This window comes from Lepidochelys olivacea (assembly GCF_965140295.1).
Source record: "Lepidochelys olivacea isolate rLepOli2 genome assembly, chromosome: 4".
In the NCBI taxonomy this organism is placed as follows: domain Eukaryota; kingdom Metazoa; phylum Chordata; order Testudines; family Cheloniidae; genus Lepidochelys; species Lepidochelys olivacea.
In genome coordinates this window covers 19,778,862-19,799,852 of record NC_140414.1, presented here as the reverse complement: position 1 = coordinate 19,799,852, position 20,991 = coordinate 19,778,862, and the positions used below count along the sequence as shown (strand labels likewise).

The window sequence follows — 20,991 nt, the reverse complement described above, 5'->3', positions numbered from 1 at the left end:
TTAATTATCAGTGCAATGTGCAAACGAAAGAGCGGAGTATGAGCTGCCCCCCGTTCCTCCATAAGGAGAAGCAAAATCACAACACATATGCTCAGGGCAGGGAGGTCCCATTACCAGGGACAGCGGCCCCACTGCAGGAGGAGACAAAGACAACGCTCAGTTTAATAGTTCTTTATTTGCATGACGAGCTATACAAGTGCTGCCAAAGAGTAAAACAGACAGACCCCTCAGGTGCCTGTCAGAGGTAGGTACAACTTGTCCATGATGAGGCTTCATGCTGTGCCAGGATTGGTACCACCTGAGATCATATTGTCATTAGCGTCCAGGGCTGACCCAGTGTCAGGCTGTTATATAGGTTGATGTTGTTTTTCTCCTTTGTCTCAGGGTGACACACAATTTTTCCTTAACGCTTTGTGATGAAGAGCCCTTTCATCAGTCCTGATATCGTGAGGTAATATCTTCGTGCTTCCTCGTGTCTCAACCACTGGAGTAGAAGGTGTCTCTCTGTCTAGACAGACTAATTTTGCCTTTGTGTGTGTTCGTTTTTCCTGATGGGGTACTGATATGTACTACCACAATCTGGTGCAGTGAGCAGCTTGCTGGTTGGTGTTGTGGAGGTCTCTGTTTTCAGCTGGAGAATTCCCTCACTTTCTCAATTAATGGCAGCTTGCATTTTTCTTTCGTTCTGAGATGCAGTCCTTTCATTCTGGTTATACAGATGCTCACTTAGTTGAGGATTCCATATAAGTCTTTTGTGCAATGCTGAAGTTAGCTGCTGCTGAGCTGCAGAGTTTTTTTAAAAACCTATTTCTCGGGTTTTTGTGACAGGAGTTTTCAGGACTTTCTAATATTTAAGTCTTGTCAATGAATATATTTCTTGAGCACTCTGTAGGGGTGCTGTGGTGTATTGCTGGTTGCTGTTATTTGGTTTGATTTGATATAGGAGCAGTCGGCTGATATATACGATTGTGGGTTGGCAATCAGTATATTTTGTGACTGAACTCTAGGCATGAGATGGAATAATCGGTCACCATATTTCCAACCGCGGAACTAAAAGGACTGCCAGAATTGCAGAATACATAAATCCAAGTCATAAATCCAATAGAGAATACATAATCTAAGTCATGTTATCAATACTGCCAACCTTAGGCATTCAAAAGTAACTCAGACACCTCTGAAAGTATGGGATTGGCATAAAAATCACGAGGATTTTTTTGAAAAAAAAAACACACCCCACATTCGTTGGATATTTTTAGGCTGCTTTTTGATTTTTGACTCTTTGGGGGAAGCCACCCACCCCCAATTTGTGTGTGATTGTTTTGTGTACAACCTTAAATACATACAAAAATGCAAACCTTGCCCCTGGCTGCTCCCAGGGAGATTCCAGTCGCCCACTGCTAATCCCTGAGGAGAGGGACATGCCGTTCTTTCCCTTTCCATCTCCCTCCCCATCACTATCCTGCCTCCTTTCTTGTTCTCCCAGCCCCCTCCCCTTTCTTCCCTGCACCCCCACCCCCAACTTACTGATGCTCTCAGAGGCTACCCTGTATGCTCCCCCACCGTGAGTAACAATCGAAGCGGCACTATGGAGGATGGGGATGCCAGGAGACAAGCTTCCAGAGGCTGTGGGGCCATGGGACGAGACCCACCAATACAGACGTCATGGCCCCTACGGTGACCCTGGCAACGGGGCTGTCCTTATAGGAACGCCAGGCTCATTTGTGGCTTTGGGCCAGAGCTTCCAGCTCCCTGCTCTTGTCCCCCAGCCCTCCGGCCTCCTCACTGAGCCTGCAGCTTTACAGAAGTACCTGGGGGTTTTAATGTGCTTTCCCCCCCGGTCTCCCCTCCAGGGGCGGCCAGGCAGGTGGGGATGCCGCCGGATTTCCCAGCCCTGCCACTGCGCAGGGGGCGAGGGTGTGGCGGGCTGAGAGTCTGACGTGTTTGGGCCGGCCTGGGCCGCAGGCAGCGAGCGGGAGGCCGAGCGAGGCAGCTTAGAGGCACGGTGCGAGCCGGGGGCGGCAGAGAGCCGGAAGGGTCCCGCAGAGGGCGGCGGGGCTGACACGGCCTGGCGGGGGGGAGGTCAGGCGCCCCGCCGGACAGCAGGGAATGCCGCAGTACCTCCTCCCTGCCACCAGGGGCGCCTGCCCCGGGGCTGCCGGGCAGCCTCTCCGCCGCCCCGCTCCCTGCTCCCCCTGGGGAGCCCCAGCCAGAGCGCGGGGAGGCGACGGCAGCGGGACGAGGTGCTGGGCAAGGTGGGGAGAGCGCCCCCGGCCCGGCAGCAGCTGGCACCCCCCAGCCCAACAGCCAGCCCCCACCCGGCCTCGCACCCGCCCAGCCAGCCTGGCACCCACCCGGCCCTGGGCACCCGGCCAGCCCCTCACCCCACCCAGCCCCGGGCACCCAGCCAGCCCCTACCCCCACCCAGCCCCGGGCACCCAGCCAGCCCCTACCCCCACCCAGCCCCTGCCCCCACCCAGCCCCAGGCACCCAGCCAGCCTGACGCCCACCCAGCTCCTGCCCCCAGCCGGCCCTGGGCACCCGGCCAGCCCCTCACCCCACCCAGCCCCTGCCCCCACCCAGCCCCGGGCACACAGCCAGCCTGACGCCCACCCAGCTCCTGCCCCCAGCTGGCCCTGGGCACCCAGCCAGCCCCTTACCCCACCCAGCCCCTGCCCCCACCCGGCCCCGGGCACCCAGCCAGCCCCTATCTGCACCCGGCCCTGGGCACCCAGATAGCCTGACAACCACCCGACACCCACCCAGCCTGACACCCGCCCAGCCCCTGCCCCTGCCCAGCCCCAGGCACCCAGCCAGCCTGGCACCCGCCTGACCCCCTGCCCAGTGCTAGGGATCCACCTGGCCTGGCACCCACCCAGCCCCCCATCCAGCCACTGCCCCCACCAGGCACCCACCCAGGCCCCTGCCCAGCAACAGGGACCAGCCAGCCTGACACCCACCCGGCCCCCAACCCAGCACCAAGCCAGCCTAACACCCACCTCCCCCTCCCCCCGCCCAGTACCAGGGACCCAGCCAGCCCCACCAGGCACCCTCCCTGCCTGACAACCACCCAGCCCCACACAAAGTGCCAGGCACCAAGCCAGCCCCCCGACCACCACCACCAGGCACCCACCCTACCCTGACACCCACCCACCTCCCCCAGCCAGGCACCCAGCACCCCAGCCAGCCCCCTGCCAGGTACCCACCCAGACCCTTGCCCCATGCCCCACCAGCTCCCACATGAGGCACTGACCCAATCAGCTGCACACTGCCAGGCACCCAGCCAGCCTGACACTAACCCAACTGCCCCAGCTCTCCACCAGGCACTGAACCAACACCACACCTGGCCCCCCATAGGTACCACCAGGTGGATCAGGGTCCGCGTGGAGGGTCCCTCGCAGCTCTGCTTCTTGAGAGCAGAGGGATAGGTCCTGCCTCCCACCCATGGCTGCTCTGACAGCCCAAGTACCAGGAGGGAGGCAGACATCAGTGACATTCTCTCATCTGTGAGAGAAAACATTCAGTAGAGCAGTCCCAAACTTGGCAACTTGGAAACTCTGCCACCGGGTCAGTAAAAATTCACATGGGAGCCTCCTCAGCTGAGAGCTCAGGGGGGACAGACAGGATGGTCCCGCGGGTCACATCCTGTCCGTCCGGCCTGAGCTTCCCCACTCCTTTAACAACCAGTTCGCGCGAACCGGTGCAAACCAGCTCCAGCCCATCACTGGTGATGCCTGAGTAACACCACTGAAATCAGTGGTGGTACAGTGGCATATAACTTAAGTAACAAGAGTGGTGAATTGGGCCCAGAGACCTAATGGGAGGGACAATGGGGAGACACACACAGAGATAGGGAACATAAGAGGAAACTCAGCTCCCCAGGGAAAGAGAGGTGCTGCCTCTAAAGTTGCCTCAAGGGGGAAAAAATCAGCCCCTGCTGAGGTGAAAATTAAGAGAGACTCTATTTTCCAACAGGCTATGACCACATCCATGTATGCAAATCAGTGTACATTCATTTTATACAAGCCTGATCTCAGGCTTTTTGAGGGCCTAGTGTAAGCAGGTCTAGAATCCTTTTTACTTCATGTAGAGCCAGCAGGCTCCAGGTGCTACCAGACATTTAAGCTCACAGGACAATAACTTACCCTAGAAGTTCAGTTTCCTGTAGATTGGCAGTCTTCTGCACCAATGTGCCTTCTGGAAGCACAGGCCTGGCTCTGCACTCCCATATTTGAAAAATCCAAAGGAGGAGGTATTCACTCCTGCAAGTTTAGCAACTAAGGGGTGAAGTTGCAAGTCAGCATTGTGGACTCCTTCTGTCCAGTTTGCAGGGAAGAAACTCAAAGGGAGCTGCAAGTGCTCATCACCTCTAAAGATCAGGTGACTTGTAATTTTGTATTGAGGCACCCAAGTTTGAAAACTTTGTGGCCCTCTTGTACAACACCTAGTACAGTGGGCCAGGTCTATGACTAGGCACTACTACTGCAACACATCATAATTTTGAAAGCGTCAGCCTTCTCTTGGGGTTAGTGTTGGGTCTGGGAACCAGGACGCCTCGATTCTATTTCTGACTCTTCTGTTGCTTTCTTGTGCACCTTGGGCAAGTGACTTACGTTTTCTGTATCAGTGAAATTGGGACAACAATACTTGCTCACTTGTATAGAAAAGCACTTGGATAATTTGGCTGAAAGGATTATGTAATTACAAATTATTCATTCTCTTATATTCCTTGGAACAAACTCTGAACTAAATGCAGCTCTGCTGCAGGTGGATTATGCAAGAGCTGATCTGGACCTCTGTCTTTCTGAAATTAATCCGGCCTTGCAAAACGGTCTTGAAAATTTATCAGACCAGATACAAAAACTACTTGCCCTCCATAGTGAAAACACTTTACTCACCTGTCCAAAAAAAAAATTACTTGCCACAGGTGAATGGATGAGAAGAATTTTGCAAAGCTGAATAAAGGTCAGATTGATTAGGGACAAGTTTTCAAAACTGGCTGTCTAATTTATGCCAAAAAAATCTGTGCATAAAAGGCTCAATTTGAGCTATCCAGATAGGCACTTGAGGCACAAAATAGGTCAATGTGTGCCTACATGCCTCTGAGTGCATATAGTTTATATGTTCAAATGTCCACAGGACTTTTGTGTGCTCAAAATCTGTTACCAGTTTTGCAGTGTAGTCTAGGCAGAGAGTTGAAACTATGGCCTTTAATGTTAATTTGGAGCATAAAGTTTGATGCCTGAAATCAGCTGTGAGAATGGTAAGTTTTGCATACCTCTTTTTTTGACTGGAAGAGGTGTTTCATAGGAGATGCCAGGGCCATATAAGAGGATGCCCTTCCAGATCATGGCTGCTAGTGGCACAGTGTAGTTCTGAGACACCCTACCTTCAGCTCCTTAGGGATTCAGGTAAATGACTTCTATCCAGAGCTTTTAAATAATATTCACCTTCTCCTGGGAAAACAATTTATTTAGTTTAATCAGCTTCCCTACAGAAGAGTTCCTCTAAGTTCAGGGGGCTGGGAGGATTTCTCATCAGGCTTCTCTCTCCTTAGTACTAGAGACCTACAGTCCTGCTTGTAAGGCTGAGTTTGTTAATTTAGACCAGCTTCTCCCCACATGGTTCCTTTTTACCTTATTGCATTTCTCCCTGGGTTGGGAGAGCTCAGCAGGCAGCAATATTTCCCAGCTGGTTTCTCTAGGACCAAATCTCCCTAATCCAGCAGGCCTTTTTCAAACTGCCTACTTGCTCTCTTTTTTTCTTTACTCTCTGGAGGCTTCACTTTTAACACCAGGCCTGGACTGATTTAACCACATGAGCTACAGTCATGGGGTGCTACACTGATTTCCCCCACATGCGGAGGAGGGTTGAATGAGTCAAAAGTGGGGCAGAACCAATTACCTCTTAAAGGGGCCAGTCACCCCATCACAGCTGGCCCCTCTTATAAAACATATAGTTGTGTTTATGCCTCACAATATTACTTAGGAAACAAAGAAAAACTTTCCAAAGCAAATATAAACAACTAATTGTTTAATATTTGTGGACTTATTTCTACAGTGTTACATTGCTTCAGTTCAAAATTCATTTAAGAGAGAAAGTTGATTTGTAAAATGTGAAGAAAAATAAAGATTGCTATTATTCTTTGCAGACACTGTTACAATGAGCAAGAATATCCAGGAATTAAGGTAGTGTCTGTCTTTTTTGTTTGTTTATTAGTGAAGTTATTTTTAAAATACCCTGCTGTTTACCCTTACAGTGTACACCTTGATTATTGAACTTCGACATGACCAGAAAATTAAAAGACAGTCTTCTTCGCAATAATGTGACAGCAGAGATAAGGAAGAAATGTGTTACAAAGTGCACCGATGTCAAAGCCATTCTGTGGAAAGGGATGAATTGCATTGTTGATACCAGAGTAATAGTTAGGGCCAGGTACTTCCTCAATCCACAGTGGCATTCTTACTGATGACAGCGGGACTTTTGCACAAAGATGAAGGGTAGAATATGGCCTTGGGGTAATAATTAAACTTTTATGGCCTGATTCTCTTTTACTTACATTTTTATACTGTTACATTGTGCCTCAGTCCCTCGGGTAAAAGTGATGTGAGGCCCTTTTAGGACTCTTTCTGCCTTTTGTTTATTTGTCCTTTGATGTTTGCAGTTAACTAATTTACACTCACAATTATGCCAGTTAGATGCATATTTTAGGCATATAGTTACGCATCAAATAATTGAAAATCTTGCCTGAAAAGTATCGTCACTGGGCTTCAGCCCTAACAACTGAGATTCATGGGGCAGTTTTAACACTCTTTGGATTGGATTTACGAGTAGCTTCTGGCTGCTTTGCACCCATTTGGTGATGCAAAGCACATGGAGTGTATCAGTGAATCTGGCCCCAAGTTTATAAACTTGGTTTTTGTTTTATTTCAATTAGAGGGCTCCATCTGAGCACTTCAAATATCAGGCTATTGAGGTGTGAGGTGAAGTTGAGGTGTTGTGTAGTAATATCCGTACGGTGAATGAAGCACCCTCTAATTACAATAGAGATTCAGGTTTCAGAGTAGCAGCTGAGTTAGACTGTATCCACAAAAAAGAAAAGGAGTACTTGTGGCACCTTAGAGACTAGCTAGACTGGAACATATAGTAAGAAGATGCATAGAATCTACGCCTCTGATGAAGTGGGCAGTAGCCCACGAAAGCTTATGCTCAAATAAATTGGTTAGTCTCCAAGGTGCAACAAGTACTTCAGATCAAGTTATAAATTTCCTGTGCAGCACCTATCGAGCTCCATGGGGCAATGCAGAGTGCACAGGCTTGCTTCCTCCGTACCCCAACCTCTCCCGCTGGGGCAACGTGTGCCCTTGAGGCCTCAAGGAAGGAGTAGTCCATCAGGTCTTGAGTTCAGAGACTTGACTGAGACAGAGCCTTGTTTGAAACTCACGGGGGGGCTCATTACTTCCATCCCCTGCACACCCACAGTGCCAGTAACAATCTGGCCATTACTGCCTGAGGCTTCAGTCACACCCAGCACACTTAACTGCATTTGCACCCATGAGAAGGTAAGCTTGATTGCAGATTTTCCCTCCTGATGTCTTTAGCATCTTTTAAAAATCTAGCATTTTGTCCATTTTCATGAGCAGTCTAGGATTCAAAAATAGGATATAGATCCACATTTAGAAATATCTCCTTTCCTGTGCCCTTCCCATTTTCTCCTTTCCTTCCTCGTCCTTCCTTCTTCAAAAGGCTAGGTATGTTTTTAAGAAATGTTGTGCTGCCTAAGTGACTTCAGACAAATAAGATTTGAAACTCTGCATTACTATGGGTGATGTCATGCTGTGAGGTAGGAGAATCCTTGTTTCTGGGCTGGAGATCAGTGTGTTTAATTGATCAAATGTTTTCTCTTATTTTAGAGGGTTTCTTCTCTTTACAACCCTGAAGTGTCTCCATGTAACGTCTGAAAAATACAGTCCCATAGCACTTGTCAGAGTTCCATATGAAATTTCTCGTTAACCGTTTGATTGGTTGGTTGACAAAAGCATTAACAACTCAATCAGCCATGCAAACTTTACATGGTAAAACAGAAGGTCTACGGTTCTATCAGTAGATGGTATTTCACCAGCCAATCAGGAGAAAAAGTAAGTGGCGGGGGAAAAAAGGAATCTTGTTTTGATATGATCCGAACAGGTTGTTTTTATTTGTTTAATGGAGTGTTTTGTTTTGTTGTATTTTGTGTTCAGCCCCTTTGGGACAAATCTTGGCTGGTGTATATCAGCACAGCTCAACTGATTTCAGTGGAGCTACACAAATTTACAAGAGTTGAAGATCTGGCACTTTCTTGCTAAATGTGAACGCAGACCTTGTGTGTGGAGAATGCCGCTAAATGGAGACTATAAAATGACATTATTAGTTATTCATTTCAGATACTATCTGTGGTGACACCGTGCGATTGGATACCTTCCTCTATTCATACATTGTACTCTCAACCTATACTCACACATATAATTTTGCAGGGAAGCACTGGAAAGACAAACAAAAGAGACTCTGAAACTCCAGGAAGAAGCAACCAAATTTACGATGGAATCAATCACACATTCTCTGAGTCATGAAGAGACTTTATCAAGTGGCAACATTCCCAGTGGGGGTAAGTAGGAAATACAGTTTAACAATATTGAGAATTCATTTAACATCAAGTTATCTCAGTTGTGCAAACCGTCCCACTCAAGCGTTATTGTTAAAAAAGGTTTCAGAGTAGCAGCCGTGTTAGTCTGTATTCGCAAAAAGAAAAGGAGTACTTGTGGCAGTCTCTAAGGTGTCACTAGTACTCCTTTTCTTTTTGTGAAAAAAAGGGTGCATAAGGGTTGAAATTTTACACTTAAGGTTGAAGCACCTTTTAGCAAAACTGGTGTTTCAAAACTGTTGTTTTAAAATTGGTGTCTTGAATTCTGAATAATCTAAAAATATCTACATAAGAACAAAAGAATGGCCATATTGGGTCAGACCAATGCTCCATTTAGCCCAGTATTCTGTCTTTCAACAGTGACCAGTGCCAGATGTTTAACAGGTAAAGAACAGAACAGGGCAATTATCGATTGGTCCATCCCCTGTCATCCAGTTGTAGCTTCTGGCAGTCAGCGGTTTATGGACGCCCAGAGCATGGGGTTATATCCCTGCCCATCTTGGCTAATAGCCATTGATGGACCTATCCTCTGTGAACGTATCTAATTCTTTTTTGAACCCAGTTATAGTTTAGGTCTTTACAACGTCCCTTGGCAATGAGTTCTATAGGTTGACTGTGCATTATATGAAGACGAAGTACTTCCTTATATTTGTTTTAAACCTACTGCCTATTAATTTCATTGGGTGACCTCTGGTTCTTGTGTTACACGAAGGGGTAAATAACACTTCCTTCTTCACTTTCTCCACACCAGTCATGATTTTTATAGACCTCTGTCATATCCTCACCTTAGCTGTCTCTTTTCTAAAATGAACAGTCCCAGTCTTTTTCATCTCTCCTATATGGAAGCTGTTCCATACCCCTAATAATTTTTGTTGCCCTTCTCTGTACTTTTTCCAGTTCTAATATATCATTTTGGAGATGAGGGACCAGAGCCCTATGTGATATTCAAGGTGTGGGCATACTAAGGATTTATATAGTGGCATTATGATATTTTCTCTTTTATTATCTATCCCTTTCCTAATCTGATTTTAGTGAATTAACAAAGAGGTGCAGATGTGTTATGATAGTGGATGGGGGTTGGACATGTGTGCAAAGGTGGCTTTAATCTGCTTTTGCACTCTCCTGATTCCTAGATTGCTATAAACTGGGTCCCCCACAGTGTAAATTAGGGTGGCTCCCAGATTGCCAATGGTCCCAACGTGCGGTTAAGCCAGCCAGGGATCACTGGGGTGCAAGGATGCCCTGGCCATGCCACTTTCACCAGATACAAGGGTGGGTGGCATAGGAGCTACCACAAGCTGAACACCATCAGAGGATTCCCTTACTTGGCAGTGATCATCCTGTAGTCTAAGGACTGAGGCCAAAGGGCCTGACTTACCATTGCCCTGCACCTTGTGGCACCATTTTCACCAGTGCAAAGTGAGAGCATAGTGGGTTTAAAATGTTACGAATCTGATCTTGCAGTATCTCACACCCACTCTGCACTGGTGTACATGACAAGATGCATTGCAAGAATGGATGGGGCCTATACAATCTTTAGAAAAAGCTGACTTCTAAAGTATATGGGCTTGATTCTCCACTGTCTTGAATAGAATGGGCAGAACACTTATTTGGCTCTTAGTTTGCACAGGTGTAAAGAATTATTTTATTTTCACATAAGGATTCCATTTTAAATATATAATATTCTCTAATTTCAGGTGCTGCTAGCCCACTTTTCGGCAATCAGAATGTATTAGCATCTTCCATTCGCAGCACAGTGATGGAAACCTCTACCTCTGCTAGTGCTGGCAGTAGTCCACCCAAAACTGTCCTGTACTCTAAATATGAAGTGGACATTGATACCCAGAAGAGAAACACTAGTTATCCTGGAAAAGAGCACATTGAGAGCATCTTGGAAGAGTACTCCCAGCAAGTCAGAGATCTGCAGAAGAGGCTAAATGATGTGAGTTGAAGACTTTGGGACAGATTCCTGGGTGTGGCTGCCATGGCTTTCTTACATACTGGATTCCTGGACTGGCCAGGGGAGAGTTTGGTCAACAGCACATTCAGAGCAGCCTCTTACCTGTTCTCAGCTGCCGTAGCTCCCAGTGTGCCTCAGAACAGCAGCACTCTTGCCATGCCCCCTCCAATAGCGCCCCCAATACACCTGCACCACAGCACAGAGCAACAACTGGGTATCTGAGAACACTTAAAAATGTATCTTATTATGAATGATCATATTACCCTTAATTACATTTATTTTTGGTCAAATATTCAATAATTTGCCTGTTTTGTTTGTCCAGAACACTGAACTGCATGAACAACAGAAGTTCAATTTAAGACAGACAATCGTTGATTTGCAGACCAAACTTCAGGAGGTGCAAATGGAGAGAGATGCTCTTGTGGATATCAGGTATGCATGCTTACATCCGAGACTAGCCCATTGTTGTGTATCGGGTAAATGTTACACAGCTCCCATGTGGGCTTGCGAGAAAGAGAAGGACTGCAGCAGGTGATTGAACTGGTCCCCAAGTGCAAGGAGGGTTCTCCTGGAAGGAGCCTTAGGCAGCAGTAGTCATGGCAGCGTGCAAGGTCTGGCCCGTAGTTTCAGAAAACAGACCAGATTCCATAATTTGCAGAAACAGTGATTATAAACCTCCCCCCATATCAGACAGGATAAAGACAAACATTGTACACCATTATCACTTTCAATATTTCTTGGATGTCTTCCTTTCTGAAATACAGACGAAGAGAATCCCAGAGCCAGGAGGACATCAAAATACAGCTACACGCTACAGTTCATGAATTGGAAACAGCCAACCACCTTCAGGAGGAGATGCTGAGGGAGGCCAATAGCCAAACTGAGCATCTGAAAAAGATGGTACATGGCCATGAGGAAGTGCTCCATGAACTGCGGGGCGTCCTAGTGGACTATGAAGACAGCACAGGCAAGAGGGTATATGAGCACGAGAACATCAGCGGTCTCCATATCCGCAACCTGGGCACAGCTTTTAGTAAAGTCCTGCGAGATTTAGACTCAGATGTGTCGTATTTCAAAGGGAGGATTTTCCCGGTGAGTGGGGAGAACACTACTTTTCCTGACAGTTAGTGGTGTAAGCTTCCAGATGACTATTTGTTATGTAAAAACACTCTGAGAGCCAAATTCACAATGCAGTGCCTGGCTCAAGTAGCTGAATCCTTTCCCGGCCTCGGAGCAGCTGTGGAGTCAATTCACAAAGGCTGCTTCGGGGTGCTGCATGATCCCCAGGCACACCACTCCCACCTCCTGCACAAGAGAGCTCCGGACAATCCGTGTAGTGGTGGATCCTCTGGCCTTGTCCACTCCGCACTCTTGGGAGCCCTGGGGAAGATATTTTAGGTCAATATATCAATTTGCCTTCCTATAAAGATGCAAGGGCTTGTGATTTCAGCAGTTCCCTGGCTCCTAAGCTGAGTCTCTTTTGGTTATCTTCTAAACATGCTTGTGAGCAAGGAAACTGGCTGCTGTTGTGTGTTCCTACTATGTTCAGGGAAACGGGTTTTTGTATACATTCTTTCTTAATGGTATCAAAGAAATGCCTGGCTCCATCATCAGTTTCGCCTCCTAATGGAAACAATGCAGCGATGCCCCAAATATTGGCCAAAGGGCAACAATATTAATCAATAATGGCCTGAATCTGTACAGTGCTGAGCACATCTTGTGATGTGTCAAGGGCCCTCAACTTCTATTGATTTAGATAGACGTTAAGAGCACTCAGCCTTTTGTGAGATGAAGCCCTGCAGAAATCAGTGCTGGCTATTGAAGATTCCTTTGTTGACGCAATGTCATTGGCTTAGGGCCAGATTGCGCCTTGGCCACTGTGCTGGTGGACAAGCAAGTGATGGTCTTGTCTTTATTAGGACAAAAAAGGTGTGTTCTTAACTTGTCTGCTAACTCGAGGTGAAATCCTAGTGAAGACAACGAGGAATTGTGTAGCTTTCACACAAGTAAGCTCTTTGGGGCAGGGACTTCCTTTATTCTATCTGTACAGCACTAGCGCAGTGAAGCCCTGGTCCATGACTGGGATTGCTGGACACTACGACAATACAAATAATAATTAGTTAGCAACTCAAGGTAAACCCCAAGGTCCCCTATAGTTTTTAACTCAACCTGCTAACTTGTGTAAAAACTACAAATGCCTTTACTTCAGGTCAAATCCTAGTGAAGACAGTTAACTCAAGGTAAGAACACCTTTCTTTCCTAGTGAAGACAGACAGAGGGCGCAAAGAGCCTCACGCCCTTTACACATCCCATTCAGTGGCCAGCTACACAGGAGTCTTTGAGCTCAGGGAGTGCAAAGATGGCAGGGCTAGCACTGCTTTCTACACTAGCCCATGGAAAGGGGGCAGGCAGGAGTCCAACTGTGACCATATTCCCCATGGGCAGCAGGCCAGGCACAGAGAAGCACATGCTGTAACATCTTTAAGGAGGAGCACACTGGCTGAACTCACACTAGGGTGATTTGTCTCTGTACTGTCCCCAACTCAGCTCTGTAGCTTACAGCCAGAATTTAACCTTGCTTGTGTAAATTATGGAAACTGTTCAAGAAATGAACCTTGGTTTCTTAAACTGTACTATTGATTTAGATTGTGTTTTCATTTACTGGTGGGTGAGAGTGATTACTCACTATAAACAACACTGTAATTTACTTACAACAGTTGGAGGAACAACTTGAATCACTGAAAAAAGAATCACAGGCCAAAACAGAACTTCTGCTTCAACAACATCAAGATAGGTACCTTTTCCCTATTTAATCACTATTATAGTTCAGGTACCAACACTTCCTCACTTTTCCAGGATGAATTATTTTTTGTACCAGATGCTGGTACTGTAATAAGTGTGGGGTGCAGTAGCAGTCACTATTATTGAGGGTTTATCTGCTTCTATTCTAGCTTTGTATTTTTAAATGCTCATAACTTTCTGACACATCTAACAATTTCCAGACATGATCTCTGCTGAAAGGTCAATATTTTGGAAGCGTCTGAGCAAAACCATTTCCATTGGGTTGTAGTAGGAGGATTCTCTGACTTTCATGTTCTTTACCATGTCATGTTAATATTTTCCTAATATAGGCATGCTTGTTAATGACTAGAACTAAAACAGTTTAAATCATTCTTGTGTGGAGAGCAGCACTATTGTTAAAGCTGGTTAGGATAAAATCAATAGCTTTCTAAAGAAAGATGGAAAATAGAAGAAATGACGAGGTATTTTAAGTAACACTGCAAAAAATCCTTACAGTGCTTTTTGCTTTTTTCAAATCATGGCTCTTCCCCTCTCTCTGATTAAAATAAGCAACTGAGCTTGCGATTTATGTAGCCAGTGCAGATTGTTGTACACTTTGTCTAGTACATGGTAGTGCTTTAATGTAAATAACAATGTGTGGATGACATGTCTTTTATTTTTCATCTTTTATTTTCCTGGTTTTTCCCCTCATCTCTTTCTTGTGTTTGGTTTTTTTGTTCAGAACTTTGGCCTTCCTTGGTTCAATAAATTGCAACTTCTCCAACTTTCTAATTGAATTATCTAGTTATGTCATCAAAATAAACTCTGAATTAATTTTTATACAATTGATTACATTCATGACAAATCCCCCAAATCTTTAAACTTGTGACTACTGGGGAAATATTCTTTTCTACAGTTTATGCAGTGGGTAATACTTTGTCTAAAATTGTAACCATTCTTCTTCTTTTTTTTTCAAATAGGATTGAGCAACTAATCAATGAACATGAACAGGAGGTGGCAGCACTGACTGATAAAACCAACAGTGCACGCAGCCATGCAAATAGTATCCAAAGCCAGATGGAGATCATTCAGTATGTTTCTCAGTTATACTGTAGAACACATAAAAAGTAACCTTGCTTCTAGAGAGGTCTCCTTCTGCTAGCATACACTCTCTGCTAGCATGATAAGATTTCTTAGTAACTTTGCTTCAGAGTTAATCAACCGCTGCAGAAATCGTGGGAGGCGAAATCTAAAAAAGGTACAAAGTAGATAGAGGGGAACATAGTCTTGTGCGTAAGGCAAAGCTCTGAGAATCAGGAGACATGGGAACTGACTCTGAGGGTATGTCTACACGACCTGCCGGATCGGCGGGCAGCGATCAATCCAGCGGGGGACGATTTATCGCATCTAGTCTAGACGCAATAAATCGATCCCTGAGCGCTCTCCCGTCGACTCCTGTACTCCACCGCCACAAGAGGCGCAGGCAGAGTTGGCGGAGGAGCGGCAGCAGTCGACTCACCGTAGTGAAGACACGGCGGTGAGTAGCTCTAAGTATGTCGACTTTGGCTATGTTATTCACGTAGCTGAAGTTGCGTAATTTAGATCGATCCCTTACCCTAGTGTAGACCAGGTCTCAGTCAGAAACAAGGTAAGTCAAATGAGTTATTGGAGTTACTCTGGTGCAGGTGAGAGGAGAATCAGTCCTGGGCTCTTTTCCTGACTGACATAAATTTATTTTTGTGCCTTTGAGCAAATCTCTGAGTCCTGAGTTATGAGCAGCTCCTGCAACACTGCAAAGTAGTGTAGTGAACAAGAACATTCCCCACTTGCACATCTGGATGGGGAATGCTCACAATAGCATTCCCTGCACTCTCTATCACAGGGACTGCTTCTCTTCCTCCCCTCTTTGGGAAGCAGAACTAGGAAAAAGTGGGACCATGGCCCTGCTCCATCTCTATACCCACCCACAGAGCGGAAAAGATTGCTGCGGGGAGCTTTCTGCACCAGCCTTATATAAATTAAGCAGAAGTGGGGCTGTGCAGAAATGACTGGAAGCCTTAACCATCAAGAGTTGGTCGGATTCTGGTCCAAAATTCATTCCCGACAATATATTTCTTGTCATCTGTATCATAAACAAAAATGGATGAATTCTTGTGATGTTTACTGGCAGAAATAAATAGTGATGAATCTTATAGAAGATCCTGTGGAAAAGCCACATATATGGCCAATGTTGGCATTGCTGATTGACTGGAAAATGGCATGGTGGTTCCCTGTTGATGGTCTCTTGATGACTTTAGGTCAGATGTGCTCAGTTTACGTGTTAAAAGATTAGTTTTCTATCTGCCAACCCTGCAAACTCAAGCTGGGGTTTGGAAGTCAAATTGGGCCATGGGTGACTTGCACATAATCACCCGTGATAAAGATTCTGTGAGCTGAATTCTGCCCAGAGTTCCACTTGTGCAGTCCTCTGGTGCAACTAAAGGCAGACTCTGGCTCCCCAATTAAAACTTAATTAACATGTGTGTTGATGATACATGAGCCAGAATTGTAAACCGAAATAAAAGCAGTAACACCTTATTTTTGTCATTAAATTAACTAAATGTGGCTGAATACAGAAGGAGCAGATCTGTTAGGTAAGAAGGTAAGACATTTTCATATTGTCACATTTCAGACTGCAAGTACACTTAATACTGTGAAGCCTAGGGATCACATCTTTAGCATAGCTGTGTACGTATCATGCTTTGGCAGCGCTCACACCCTTTTTTCCCTTCCTTTCAAAATTTTTCTTAGGGAACAAACACGAAACCAGAATTCAATGTACATGCGTCAGGTCAGTCAACTGGAATCCACTGTTTCTCAGCTGCGTTCTGAATTACGGGAAGCTAAAAGGATGTATGAAGACAAGGTGTGTGTGGACTGTAGTGTTCGTAATAGCTCCAGCTGAACTTGGTACATGGGCTTTCTCCTGAAATGCACTGTATAGTTCAGAAAAAGACAATCACACTCTCATTTGAAAAGGTGTTGTTTCAGAGAAATTCAATGGCTGATCAGATAGATCACTATTCTTTTATCCACGGCACTGTTGTTCTTTCCAAACTATTGTATTATATACCACGTTTAAGCATAGGAGCTGGCTTGAAGTGGTTTCCATTATATATAGGGTTTGCTTGGTTCAATGGCTCTCAGCACCCCCACTATAAAAACTGTTCCAGCACCCCTGTGTTTAAGAACAAATAACATTGTTCTCTAACAAACAAATTAGAGGAGCACACAGATCAAAATTAGTGGCAAATGATTCCATCTGGATATCAATGCAGAGGACCATAGACTTTAAATAGCAGTTGAATATGTGGATCAAAGGCATTATGTCTCCTAAAATGGTAGAGAATGTGTCAAGAAGACACAATTAGGCAAATAAAAAGAGCTTCTTGCATGAGCCATAGCACCCAGAAGTGTTCTCCAATAACCTTCTATCTTGGGAAATCAAAGGGGAAACTAATCTGTTATAAACAGATCAAGAGCCCTAATCGGCATTTGGAATGTTAATTTTTTATCCATTAGTTAAAGGAAACTTGATTAGATCAAATAAAGCTGCTGTAATTGGCAGTTCAGACCAGAATGCTTTGGCCAGAGAAAGAGAGAGAACCATAGCCATAACCATAAGTACAGGCCGAGGCACTTTGGTCTTGAATCACCAATTACAGCAGCTTCATTTGACCCAATCAACAAGCTTCCTCACAAATCCTTTATTCTGTTTACCAATCGCCTCTCCCATCTACCTTTCCACAGTCCCAATACTATTTCATTTGGCTGTTTCATGAACATGCCTTCTCTCAGGGGTTCTCTCAAAGGTTTTCATAGGGCGGATCATACCTCAACTGAGAGTGTGTGGTTTCAGGCACCTGCCCAATCATGAACCATTTGGAATCACATAAAACCCCCATGGCTACTACAGCAATTGCTTGTGTAGGAAAATAGTGTTAGTATTTAAGTATTTTGAAGTGACCCAGATGGAAAGACAGCGTTTGTCAGCACCTGCAGGTTTAAGCTGCTTTTCTTCTTCATAGCAGCAAGTTTGATAGCACACTGAAAATCCCCGACTCAGAATATGGGCAGCAAATCGTTTTCCTACACCTCTACCTTTTGGTGATCAATTACCTTAGACAAATGGAGAGAAGTTCACTCCAGCCAGTTCCACTCCAGAAGTTCACTGCATCCATTCACTTTTCAGAGAATTTATTTCATGTCACCTCCCCACCCCAATTCCACATCCCTTTCTGGGATCCCTCTTACAAGAAAATACAAAGACTGAAGTCAGTGCCCTTCCCCAAATGGGAATGGAAGAGTTACTTCAGCAGTAATTGGGAGAGGGGTTGTATTACCATTATTTCCTCATTCCGAAATACACGAGAGCTACGAAAACGGAACACGTACATCAAAGTTCCGTTTCTGTGTGGTGATGACAGTAGCCTCTACAGTATAATTCTTTCTCAGAGTTCACAAGGTTAGTTTGAGACTGTTCCCCTAAAAAATGCCTATTTCAATATAAATATCTCGCGCTCTCTCATCAAAAATACTTGAGGCGTTGCACAAGTGAAGGCCACAGAATGACAGATTTCTTTCAGGATGTGGTCCCCATCAAATATGGGTTGTAACTGTTTGATGATACCCCATATGGGTTCAGGTGTGAGGTGGTAGCTGACAATTAGAGCTGTGTAATCATTTCCCTCCCCCTCATGACTGGAGAGGTATTAATTGGCCCGGGGAAGTCCTGATAACACCGCTCCATTGGAGCTCCATTGTCAGGGAGCTATGGGAGTCCAGAATCCCAGAGTAAGTAGTGGGCCTCTGTGGAGATGATCCTTGTCTCTTCTGCATCCCCCAGCATCTACTGGTCTCTGGTGATGGGACTATGGCTCACTGGCCAGGGGAACACTCAGAGGAAATCCACAAAGAGATTTTCCCTGCACAGCAGTAGATAACTCTGAGTCACTAACCACAATATTTTGTGTGCCCTTTCTTTAGAATTTCCATTTCCTTATTCCCTTCCCTGGACCTAGGCCCTTTGGTTTCATAGATAATTCTGCTGTGATTCTGACATCTCATAATTATTATCCGAGGATAATTCCCCCTTTTCCTCAGAGGCTGACCTGAAAATTGTTGCTCTCCACTCTCTGTAAAATTAGAGCTGACAACTTATGCAGTAACATTTGACTTCTGGAGTCAAATCCTGCTTATGCTACACATCATGTTAACTTTGGCAGCCTTTTCCTACTTATTAGTGGAAAGTTGCTCCCATTGTAGAGATGCTGTATGATTTGACATGGTTGTTATTTTCTGTTCACGAAAGGCCCAGAAAGGGAATAGCAGGGATGTGGTAGGTCAAGTTTGAGGTAGCATGGAACAGATATGTTGGGCATTTGAAAGCAGGCCAACCTGCCTTCTGTCTGGCTCCACTTACTGCTCTGTTTCACGTGCATCAAAATTCATTCTACTGTTTCCAAACAAGCACAGCAGATCTCAAACCAAACACATTTTTTGTTGGGCTTGTAAATTAATCTGTTATGTTCCAGCTGTAACAGCAATGCAGTTTGCCATGTACTTTTTAATGTAGATGATTTTAACAAATTCTGTTTGGGATAAACAGAGCAGCACACTAAACTAGAATCATAGTAATGTCGGGCTGGAAGGGACCTTGAGAGGTCATCAAGTCCAGCCCCCTGCACTGAAGCAGGACCAAGTAAACCTACACCATCTGAGAGAGACAATGTGGGTGCGGTAATATCTTTTATTGGACCAATTTCTGCTGTTGAGAGAGACAAGCTTTCAAGCTTATCCAGAACTCTTCTTGAGGTCGGGGAAATGTACTCAGAGGGTCACAGCTAAATACAAGGTAGAAGAGATTGTTTAGTGTAAGTGGTTAACAGATTTCAAGGACCACTCAAGGTGAAGTGGCCGTTAACACCTTTCCAGTCATATGGGGGAAAAGGAGGGGAAAAAAGCTGGGGGTGGGATTTAATGGGTTATAGATTGTATATAAGCCATAAATCCAGTGTCACTATTCAGTCCTTGGTTTTTAGCATCCAGCAAAGATACAAATTTAAGCTCCCAGACTCATCTTTTGAAGATATTGTACAGGTTTCCTTTGAGGATGAGAACTGAGAGATCAGATATGGAGTGATGGCTTTGTGAAAAGTGTTCACCCGTAGGTGAAATGGATGGTGTTTTTGTCTTTTATAATTTTTCTGCATGAGTTCATTCGAGAGCACAGTAATTGTCTCGCTTCACCCACATAGCTGTGATCAGGCCATTTAGTACACTGGATGAGGTACACCATATGTTGTGACAGGCATAGGTAGGACCCATGGATCTTGAAAAGTGTGTGTGTTGGGGTGGGAGGGTGTTGATCATTGTAGCTGTGGAGGTACGTATACAGTTTTGCCTCTGTTGTTCTGGCAGGGTCCAGTGCCACTTTGAGTTAGCGAGTCCCGGTCTGTGGGGAGTTTGCTTCTGATGATGAGCTTAGAGAAGTTGTTTGAAGGCCAGAAAAAAGGGTTTAGGAAAGATTTATTTCAGGATGTGGTCCCCATCAAATATAGGTTGTAATTGTTTTATGATACCCAATATGAGTTCCAGTGTTGGGTAGTAGGTGACAACTAGGGGTGTGCAATCATATTTCCCACCCACCCACGACTGGGGAGGTGTTTATGGGCCATTTCCACTTGAATGGTCCCTTGAAATATGTGTTACCGACTTATGCTAAACAATCTGTTCCACTTTGCATTTAGCTGTGACACTGAGTACATTTTCCAGACCTGAAAAAGAGCTCTGTGTAAGCTCCAAAGCTTGTCTCCCAGACCAATAGAATTTGGTCCAATAAGAGATATTACCTCATCCACCTTGTCTCTCTAATAGCCTGGGACCAACACAACCTCAGCTCTAGACCATCCCTGACAGATGTTTGTCTGGAAGATGCCACACCTGTATCTATGATTGCAGAACACAATCTTTGGGCATTTTTCCCTTTTGGAATTATTAACAAAAATAGAAACCCAGAATTTTATGTGCAATACTTCTCCGAATGTTACTAGCTGCAGCAAATATCACTTTCAGATACCTACAAAATGGACTGCTCTTTAGTCCATATGTATCCATGTTGACTTCCACATATACTGTATAAGTAACACAGAGTTTTCAGTGAGAGACAAGTTGAAAATTGGAGAGCATCTGATCTCAGGCTTGGCTGTAGAATTATTCCTGTGGATGAGAAGGGGTGTATTACGTATGGTATCAAAATAAAGCTGTTACAACTATGTATATTCAAACACTGCTCTCGAGCCTCTCTGGTAGGAAAATACCTTAGTAAACTGAAAAGTAGCTGAAATTTTCAAACTTGAGTTCTGAAAAGTGGCTGATTCCCCAATTAAGTTACTGTGAGATGCAAGTACGGAGTACTTTTAGGACTTGTGAAAAATCAGGCCACTTATTTCAGTTCCAGAATATTAATTTAAGTATCTAAGGATAAGCACCCGCCCACATTTGAAAATTTTAGCCTTTTTATCATCTGATTGTG

General features: G+C 45.1%; 1 protein-coding gene across 8 annotated transcripts in view; it reads left to right on the top strand.

Moving 5' to 3' along the window:
• Positions 1-20,991, top strand: part of CCDC158 (coiled-coil domain containing 158) — a 63,116-nt gene continuing 42,125 nt past the window's right edge. For 5 of the 8 annotated variants that reach the window (XM_084626896.1, XM_084626895.1, XM_084626894.1 and 2 more), the window contains exons 1-8: positions 1-244; positions 8,511-8,641; positions 10,375-10,619; positions 10,960-11,069; positions 11,402-11,729; positions 13,355-13,431; positions 14,399-14,509; positions 16,209-16,323. In XM_084626896.1, the coding sequence (XP_084483022.1) occupies positions 39-244; positions 8,511-8,641; positions 10,375-10,619; positions 10,960-11,069; positions 11,402-11,729; positions 13,355-13,431; positions 14,399-14,509; positions 16,209-16,323 (1,323 nt within the window). In that variant the 5' untranslated portion in view covers positions 1-38. Of the gene's footprint in view, positions 245-384; positions 452-4,305; positions 4,378-6,148; positions 6,186-8,510; positions 8,642-10,374; positions 10,620-10,959; positions 11,070-11,401; positions 11,730-13,354; positions 13,432-14,398; positions 14,510-16,208; positions 16,324-20,991 lie in introns of those variants that run through there. The other 3 variants (XM_084626897.1, XM_084626898.1, XM_084626899.1) reach the window with 3 other exon arrangements.